The sequence below is a fragment of the Hordeum vulgare genome, chromosome 6H, assembly GCF_904849725.1.
Source record: "Hordeum vulgare subsp. vulgare chromosome 6H, MorexV3_pseudomolecules_assembly, whole genome shotgun sequence".
Classification (NCBI taxonomy): domain Eukaryota; kingdom Viridiplantae; phylum Streptophyta; class Magnoliopsida; order Poales; family Poaceae; genus Hordeum; species Hordeum vulgare.
In genome coordinates, this window is record NC_058523.1 from 552188229 (window position 1) to 552198307 (window position 10079).

The 10079-nt window shown below is 44.7% G+C and overlaps 1 protein-coding gene across 1 annotated transcript; it reads right to left on the reverse strand.

Moving 5' to 3' along the window:
- Nucleotides 1-3342: 3342 nt before the first annotated feature.
- LOC123404439 (disease resistance protein RGA5-like) lies at nucleotides 3343-7753 on the reverse strand. The gene is made up of 3 exons (XM_045098367.1): nucleotides 6673-7753; nucleotides 3697-5749; nucleotides 3343-3619 (listed from the first exon to the last, which is right to left on the reverse strand). Exons 1-2 carry the CDS (start codon nucleotides 7497-7499, stop codon nucleotides 3760-3762), a joined length of 2817 nt encoding a protein of 938 aa, XP_044954302.1. The 5' UTR covers nucleotides 7500-7753; the 3' UTR covers nucleotides 3343-3619; nucleotides 3697-3759.
- Nucleotides 7754-10079: the final 2326 nt, after the last annotated feature.

A 10079-nucleotide genomic window follows, 5' to 3' on the forward strand; every position in this document is an offset into this window, starting at 1 on the left:
GCGGTCATCATGCCATAAGTCGGCGATCAGCATGTCATAGCTCGGCGATCAACCACACCCAATAGTTCGACGATCAAAAGGAAGATATCGTAGACGTGAAACGAATCAAACGGCCGACGGCTCTGCGTAGTTCGGCTCCTCTGCCGCAGGACTGGCTGCCGGGGTCGGGCTCGGCGTCAGCGTAGTCGGGCTCATTGTCGCCGTGGTTTCTGCGCTCGGGCTGGGCGTCGTCATTGGTGTTGCCGCCGCGGTCGCCGACGACATGGGCATATGGTTTACGATGAGGCCACGATGCGCGAGGTACCACACGTTCACCTGTTCGTCCATCGCCGACATGTCTGCCATCATCAAAAGCGTTAGGTCGATTTTCCTCTTAAGTATATTGGGCTCCCACTATCCATGTGGAAACAGAAGAGGGTGGACTTTCAATATTTTGAGGACAAGGTTGCCGCAGGACTGCCTCCTTGGCAAGGAAGGAACATTACTACGATGGGCTCTAGTCAAATCGGTCCTCACTTTACAAGTTGTGTACTACATCACACCGCTTGTGATTCCTCAAAGTGTTCTAAAAAGTGTCAACGGTATTGAGAGCGCCTTCCTGTTGTCTGCTAGTGAGAAATCCATCGGTGCAAAATATAAAGTTAATTGGGAAACTGTTTACCGACCCACTCACATTGGTGGGCTTGGCATTTTTCAGTTGGGAAAATTTGCGAGAGCTCTTCGACTGAGATGGTCATGGTGGGAATGGAAGGATCCCACCAAGTTGTGGGTGGGCCTCGGGAACACGTGCAATGATGTTGACATGGACCTCTTTTATGCCTCGACTGTTATTTCCATTGGCAATGGTGGCAAGACGTCGTTCGCGATGCTCCATGGTTGCAAGGGAAAAAGGCGAAGCATATGACCCCACTTATTTTTGCAGCCTCCAAGTGGAAGAGATGGGTGGTGCGCGATGCATTGCGAGACCATGCATGGGTGCACAAGGTCAACACGTCCATCAACCTCATGGTCAACCACATTATCGAGTTTGTGGATCTTTGGATCAAGCTCGAGCAGGTCCTCCTTGTTGAGGACATTGATGACAACATCTCTTGCAAATTTGAGGCAAATGAAGAATACTCAGCTGCTTCCGCGTACAAGGTCTAATTCTTGGGCTCAATGACGACTTCCGTGAATAAGACCACCTGAAAGGCTTGGTCACCCCCAAAGGTCAAGTTTTTCTCTTGGTTGGCGATGCAAAACAGGATTTGGACGGCCGACAGGTTGGCGAGAAGAGCTTGGGAAAATTATGGCCTTTGCACCATTTACAAGTGTGCGAACAAAACATCTGCCCACCTGTTTTACAAATGTTGATACACGATGCGGGTTTGACGAATGATGACGGAGTGGGTGGGATTATGAGCACTCGAGACCAATAGGTGGGGGCGGACTGGAGCACAAAGAGTTGATGGATCAATATGTCGAAGCCCACTAACGCGCCCTCGAAGACCCTGGCTTCCCTCACTATGCTTGTTTGTTGGGTTGTTTGGAATGAGTGAAATAAAGTCAACGCCTTGCTTCTACATTCTCAAGCTCATAAAGGACAAGGCCAAACTATGGATCACTGTCGGGAGCATCTGAGTGTCATCATGCAGCGAGAGTCAACGCCTCCCTCCTACTTTTATTTGATGGTGTTGTATCTTTTCTAACGGGCTATGTTGTGAAGCCGATGTAATGCACTTCTTTCTTAATTAATGAAGGACAACGCTAGGGAGCAGCGCCGCACCTGCGTCTTGCCGTGCGGCGGCTCAGTTAATCACCTTTCAATGCAAAAATTAACACACTATTAATCATCCACTACGTATCTCTTTTATGCATGCATGCATGCAATGATATCATCATGTCTATTGAAAACTACTACATGCATGCAATGTTGTCATCAAGATTCCTTTTGATGTTTGAAATTTAAAAAGTTTTATCTACAAAATCATTAATGCAATCGATGATCCGCTTTCACCATTGACTTTCTTGTGACGAGTTCTTCGAAACTAGATCTCATGTCGACATGTTCTGTCAACTTTTTTTCATTCATATTTGCCATATTTTTTACCCCACTTGCCATATTATTAACCACTTATTTGTCTGAAAAAATAACTTAATTGACACTTTTTAATGTTGTTTCGTACAAAACCTTGTAGCAGTTTTCATTATACATGATATAAAAGCATGTCATAGGTTGTGTTTGTCAATTTAAATATGCAAACTTGTCGTATTTACATACAACTTTGCCAAAAAAAACTATTTTATGTGCTTATTAGTTTAACTATGCCGAGTTATCATATTTATAAACGATGACAAAAAAGATCTTTTGTGGTCACCGGTTTTAAATATTCGAGTTGTCATATTTTTGCGCATAATCGCCTAAAAAAAGTTGTTTCTGCTTGCCATTTTAATTATGTCGAGATGTCATATTTATACGCAATTTCCAAAAATTTGACGATTAAGTTATTTTTTATCAGACAAGTAAGTACTTATTAATATGATAAGTAAGTGCAACAAATGTGGTAAGTACGAGCAAAAAAAAGTTATCGAAACATGTCGACATGGGATCTAGTTTTGAAGATTTCATCGAAACAAAGTCAACGGCGAAAACGAATAATCGATCGAATTAACGGTTTAAGAGATAAAAGTTTTTGAATTTCGATCATTTAGAACTAATCTGATGACATCATTGAATGCATGCATGAAAAAAGAACATGCAAGCCGCCGCGCACGGGATGTCCGCCATGCTGCGCTTCTAAATAGAATTTTTCATTAATGAATGAAGCAAATCTTTTGGCTCGCTTTCAAAAAAAAAAAATAGCGGGTGAGGCTCCCGTTGTGCTATGCTGCCTAAGATCTCTATGTGAACATTTTTTGCTTAAGATTTATATGTTGAGCATCTCCGAGTAGCACAACTCGACATGTCCAAGAACACGTTTCAGCAAAAAAAAAAAAACACGTTCAGCAGCATTTCATCAATACGTACACTTGGGGTGTCACTCCATGATCCACAGGGCACCAAAGCGCTGTACCCGGCCATCGATACGTACAGCTTCTGCACCTGACCCGACCCTGCCTGCATCTTCTTGTATACCTCTGCACCCTCAACTTTGTTATAATCAAACTGCAACGAACTTGATTATAAATAATAGTCAGTTTCCTTAATACCGTAAGGAAACAGAGCAATCGGCAGCAGAGCACGTGAATGATTGCTGTTGCCAAGTGCCCAGTTGATGCAGTTAGCCAGAAGTTCAATGCTAGGTACTTTCTACTGAATCATTTACCTACTGTACATCCCAAATCTCCCACGCCACCCTTACATCTCTGAGACTGAAACCAGGTGAAGCAGTTTACAGCACAACAGTTCAAGCAACAGTAGAAGAGTTCAGAGTATTGGAGTGACAAGACATCGTTTCAACTCTTATGAGACCTGAGATCAAATTAAGTTACACAAGTACACACACACTAATTCTTAAAAATAGTAAGCAACGCAACAAATTCTTAAATTACAGTATTCCCTGTAAAGCAAATAGTACCATGTAGCAGAGCAACTAACACCACTTCCTCTGTGATGCCCTTGCGTTTAACAGAAGATTCCCTGAATAGACGAATGAAGAACATGTCACGTATGGGCGTCAGGAAGTGTTATACGGAATTGATAATTATGATTAATACCTCTTGCATTGGTAGTCAAATGTCATGATATAACAGTTCCCTGACAGCTAGCTCTCTTCCTCGTCAGTGTAGCTTTCTTCCAACTCGGTCCCGGATAGATAACCTGGGATGATTGGGATGGCTATTTGCCTCGCTCCTTATACAATCAGCTGCAGCAGAGCAGCTTACGGAAGATGTGCCTACATAATTGCAAAGAGTAAATATGGCATCTCTCAGACACGGGAAGTGGCCAAGTCCCAAGTAGAACCCATACTCTTCTGCCATTGAAACAAAAAACGGCACCACAAGCTTCTCCAACTTTGGCAGTGCCCCTTCTTCAAACGTCAAGTAAATTGCATTTTCCCAGCAGATTAGGTATAATTCCTTCAAACACGGAAACGCAATGCCTTGTACCGCAAGCCTTTCTTTTTGGAAAGTATTGAATGTTATACTCAGACAAAGTAAGGCCGGCATCTCTCCCAGCATCCGCAGATCCTCCTCTGTTGCTTCAATCAAATTAATGTTCAGGTATGCAAGACTGGTGAGTGCTGATACAATCCACTTTGGCATCTTTGGTAAATAGTAGCTCGTGGTCATCCAAAATGTTTGGAGGTTATATGGAAGAGGGGACCAAGAATCTAAGAACTGGATGGGTGTTGAATCCGGAGAGTATATCCATAAAGACTGGAGTTTGCAAGTGACAAGCTTGCAGAGTGAGGAGAGTAACATCTCTTCGTGGCTCTTGTATTCCTGCGATCCCCCACCGTCCAACTGTAGATGGAGTTCTTTCAAATGATTCAGATTCCCTAATTCCTCGACTGCACGTAATGGACTCTTGATAATATTAAATCCCGAGATCGCCTGTAAGTTCCTCATATTTCCAATCCCATTTGGTAACTTTATTTCACCATGAGGACCGGGATATCTTGCAGTGAGTAGATGTTGTAGCTTAACAAGCCGAATAATTCCAGTGGGCAATTCTTCTATCTGTGTATTTCTAATATCTAGCGTCTCCAGACCATATAGCTTCACAATTCCTGATGGTAGCTTTGACATGTCAGTGCCCCTAAAGCTCAGGTACTTCAGCTGGAATAGTTTATCTATACCTTCCATATCATACTTGTTCACACTCGCACAATTTTGAAATTCTAGTACACGCAAAGCTTCAAACCGAACAAGCATAGGCAAGTGTTTGATGCAAGTTGATTCGGTCACTGTTAGAGATCGCACATGACTCAGATCTTCATTCGCCAATATAGATGCAAGCTCTTGGTCGATATGCTGGACTGATAGTCGCCGAATAAGACCATGAGAATTTACCAAATCAGTTTGACCGTGGCCTGCCAAAGAAATGAAATTATCTTCTACCGATTTTGAAATAATGAGCTCAAGCATCATATCGTGAACTTGACAAGCACGAGCTTTTCCATCACAGCCAATTTCTACAGGTTGGACCATGTTTTTGTTAATTAGCTCATAGAAGTGGTTCTCTGCAACCTCATGTTTGCTTTGCCCACGCTCTTCAGAGATAAAGGCTTCTGCTATCCATCGCCTCACTAAAATATCTCTTTCAATCACACAATCCTCAGGATATAGACTTAAATATAACAAACAGGTCTTAAGATTAGGTGAAAGATCATTGTAGCTAAGTGATAGTATGCTATTTATTCCATCTAAACTTCGGTCTTTCTCCAATGCGGAACCAATAGACCTTCTGACCCTCTCCCACTCATCTTTCACCATCGGTTTCGTTGCCAATAAACTTGATATGCTAATAATTGCCAATGGAAGGCCTCCACATTTCTTCAGTATTTTGTTTGAAACTTGTTTTAGCACATCAGGGCAGCAGTCCTGGGAACCAAATATTCTTTTGAAAAACAATCTTTTGGAGTGGAGATCACTAAGGGCTTCCATTTCATACATGAGGCCATTACTGTATAGACAACATGATCTTGCTACATCAACAATGCGTGTAGTAGCAATAATTCTGCTAGAAAAATTATTCTCTGGGAAAGCATACTTAATAGTGTTCCATGTTGATATGGACCATATATCATCAATGATAATGAGATACCTGATAGATATAAGTAGATAATGTCAACAAACTATGAAAAAGAGTTCATGTAAAAAACCTGAAGGTACGAAAATGCCATTAGTAAGCTATTCAACCATACACACAAAAATACACTAGGAACCAAGAGGATGGTACTAAAAACTCAAAAAGGAAATAAGAAGTAAACCATGATACCTTAAGCATCATATAAGCTGTGAGTACTCGACAAGTTAATTAATGTCTACCATGTGCTTATTGCTTATGTTACCCACCTGTAGTTTTCTTACTTAAAAAGACATTAGTCATAGTGGAACACAAAGCTAACCAACTTAAGTTCAAAAAAGATCTCACTTTAACAATGTTTGTTTCACGGCCGGGGGCTTCGTTCCTCCTTTTCCAAAAAAAAAATGGTTATAGAAGGTTCGTTTCACAACACTTGTGAGTAAATAAATCGTCTACAACACTTGTTTGAATATCCAGCGTGTGTGATCGGAGCATACTTTGAAGTCTATTTTAAGTCAAAGGACTCAAAGTACTCATGTTTCGACAACCAATGAACTTGTTTACAGTTTAAAGGTTCACCAGAAATATTTTGAGTACACCACTAATCTTTAACTCCTATAAATATCGTTTACAGTTCGATTCTTTTTCATTACAGTATAGTCAAACTAGTAGCAAGAAATAATCCTAGATATATTTTTTAACACTTTTGATTCGGTACAACCCCCTCCCCCACAAAACGTATAAAGGAGAATGTATACCCACCTCGTATTGTACACTATAGTCCGTTATACGTATATCCACCTCATATAGTATACGTATGACGGCCTATAGTGTACAATACGAGGTGGGTATACATTCTCCTTTATACGTTTTGTGGGGGAGGGGGGTTGTACCGAAGCACACCTCTTTTTTTAAAGAGGAGGGGATGGGGGTGAAATTACCGCATATCCTGCAAGAGTTCTTTGAGCTTTGCAATACACTTTGTTTCATCCCAAGTGTTGATACATTCTGTAAAATCTTTCTTGCAAGGCACCTGGGATATCAAATCCTTCATAATTTTCTTTACGTTTGGCTTTTGCGAGACTGAGACAAAAGCATGACAATGAAATTGCCCCTGGATCTTACGGTAGACCTCCTTGGCCAGTGTTGTTTTTCCCAACCCACCAAAGCCAACAATGGACAACACCTTGCGATGCCTGGTCGAGCCATTTTCATCTTGCAACATCCACTTGGCAAGCTCATCTCTTGGACCATCAATTCCCACAAGCTGTGCTTCATCAACAAACAGAGCAGACAAGCGGGGGTCCACAACTGAATGTTCAAAGTTGCTGCAGTTAATATCATCCAGCTTGTAACTAGTCTTCAAATCTTTTACCTGCTTGAGACGAATCTTCAAATCATCGATTTTGTTCGCGACACCGCGACGAGACCCCAGAGTCTTGAGACGGCGAGCGGTCTTGCGGAAGAACTCCTTGAAGCCACCCTGGTGCTGGCCGCCATTACCGAGCTGGTGGATGAACTTGTCGATGACATCCTCGATATCATAGGTCAGCTCCCTCAGCAGCGATATCCACGCCTTCATCTGGACATCGGGATCTTCCAGCATTGTGTACTTGTGGACCGCGGCATGCATGCCTGTCAGCTCAGCTTTGAGCGAGCGGATCTCTCGGCGGACGCCTTTCAGCCGGGAACACTCACCGGCAAGCAAACCGGTGAGCTTCACCAACAGGGGACCCAACACACCGTGCGAAGCACTTACCCCCTCCATTGAGCTCTAGGCCTCTAGCTCTCAATCGATTCCTCTAGTTTGTGCTTGGTGTGCTCAGAGTGAAAAGAAGTGCAGATGATGAGATATGGATTTTTTGGACGCGTGATGAGATATGGATCCACTGGCCAGGAGATGAGATACGAGGAAGAAAATTCTGAGCACTGAGGCCCCAAGTCGGCGCACATCTAATTTCCTCGGACTCGAGTGTAGATATTTTCTTAGCCTATCGCCACGGTGCTCACGCTCTATCCATGGCTGTAGTAGCTGCGGACAATGGACAGCGTCATGTCTGCTTCACAGCTCTGGAAGCCTTCTCCGGTAAACAGGGAAACGATTAGAGCACCGTGGCCAACATGCAAGCGACTTTTCAAAAAAAAAATGAACGGAAATGTTCTCAGAAATAAATATGCTCCACTCAAACATTATCTCACCTCTTATCATATCATAACTTTATTAGGAGCAGAGAAATGCAAGTGGAGTAATTAAGTGAATTGGGCTACTGTCTGATGATCTATCACTTGAGGCCAAGAAAAAAAAAACGAACATTGACCAAGGGAGCTTCCAACCCAATGTTTGTTTTTATGAAGGCCATCGGGGTGCTTTTACAGACCACCTGAATATTTCATTAAGCCGCAAAAGCAGATTTATAGGGTTCGGGCGTCCGCAGACCGAGACAATGTTGTGCATAAGCTCGTGCTTAATCTAGCCAATTTCACTAGCAGCACACTTTTTTACTTGTTACTTCTTTTTTTTCATCTCTCCATTAGTCAAGTGAGCCATGCAATTAACTTCTGTTTTTCTTACTGTGCACTTCTTCCTTTCTTACGCTGATTTTTGCAGCTTGTGATGCGACTGTCACACGACGACCTCATGACTCGTCTCCCGTGGTCTTAGACGCCTTTGAAAATCAGAGCCCACATGTTTGGAAGGTTCTCTCATTCACACTTACTTTTGTGGATCGTGTTTAGATCAACCTGTATTTTTCTGGCAATGACCGCTCTTTGCTTTGATCTTCCCTGAAATTCGTGGAACCATCCGAAGCTGAAAACTTAGTAACACGATAACGCAGGTCGTCTTGCAACAGTCCAGGCCTTGCTCGCACGAATCAGATCATGTATACATTCTGCTGGTCTGCAAGAATTTAAACCTGCCCGAAACTCTGAATTGTGTCACGGAAAGTTTGACAACACTTGTGTCTGCTCAAGACTGTACTGCACCACCTGTGCATATCATGAACCCTGACCTGACTCTGCATCTTCCATGCCCGTCTTCTCAGCAAACAGATTGTGAAACAGATGCCCGTGGGATGCGGGGGGAGGCTGCTGCGGCGACACCGCAGGCGACTTCCGCCCCGGTGGATGCAGATCTCTGCGAGAAGGGCGGGGGGTCTAACGCCGTTCATGGGTGCGGTGATGGGATCAGCCACCACCTCCCCGTCGACGGGAATTCACTGGCGGCGCGGCATTCCACATGTGAGACCAAGATGGGCGTTCGCTCGCCAGTGGCCACCCCGTCTCCCGCGGGGGCTTGGCTTCCGGCCGATCAAGATTCCCACAATCTCGCCGTTGCTGACTGCGGAGGAGAGATCGGGCCGGCGATCAGGAGGGTTGGGGACGCCAACCACTCCAATAGCCGGATCCGATCTACCTGTTGCGATGCCAAGTCGCATCTCGACGGGACCTCAGCGCATCGAAAGTGGGCGGCGGCGTTCGAGGATGTCTCCTCTGAATCTCGTCGGCAGTATTTCGGATCAATAGTATTGCATTTCCCTTCTCGCTGGGTTACGATTCGCGATGAAGATGATGATTTTTTAGCTGGCACTTACTTGCAGGTTAATCAAGTACCTAAGGTGGGAGACATCTTGGAGATCGATGGTATACAGGTGCTGGTTGGGAACGTTTGGGAGGAGCAGCGCGTGGACAATGGACACCCCAAGGTTTGTGATTTAACGGCTTCTCCGGTGCGCTGTGGTGGCCGGTTCTGGGCGCTGGCTGACCAGGGGGATGAAGATGAGGTCGTCGAGGAAGAGGATAGCGTAATCCCTGTCCGACCAGATCATCATGTAGATAGGCGGGAGGTAGAAGCGCTGGCGGATTGCTGCTTGCCTGGCTATAGACGCCATGTTCTTGACATGCGCCCGTCGAGGAAAGCTCCAAAGCCGAAGGAGGGGATGCGACCATGGATTGGTCCTGTTCCAAAGGTACCTTCGCATCAGTTTAACCTAGCGGATTTCTTTGCTCCGGATTGGATTCTCGTCAAAACGAGGAACATGAGGAAATCGCGGTCGCTTGATGTTCGGGATAAGCAGGCGCCGTCGTCAGTGCATTGTTCTTCGGGAAGGGCTGCATCTGGTTTGAAGATGGCCAGTGGGCCAGCAGACCTTTCGATAGACCTGGGCCTGCCGATGTTCGGGTATGAGGCCCGAACGGCAGAAAGCCCAGACGTTCCTTTGGTAATTCACCCTGTCGAGGAGACCTTGATAGCGACGGTGGGTGCTGTCGAGCCGCCGCCACGCTATAAGAGATCATCGCTGCCAGGGTTCCCGCGGTTACGGTCCGGTCGGGCGATGAGAATCCCGCC

Excerpts from the sequence above, each read along its gene's own strand:
- LOC123404439 (XM_045098367.1), bottom strand. The coding sequence starts at position 7,499 with ATGGAGGGGGTAAGTGCTTCGCACGGTGTGTTGGGTCCCCTGTTGGTG. Across the intron at positions 5,750-6,672 it reads GAACTCTTGCAGGATATGCG|GTATCTCATTATCATTGATG; the intron begins GTAATTTCACCC and ends TATATCTATCAG.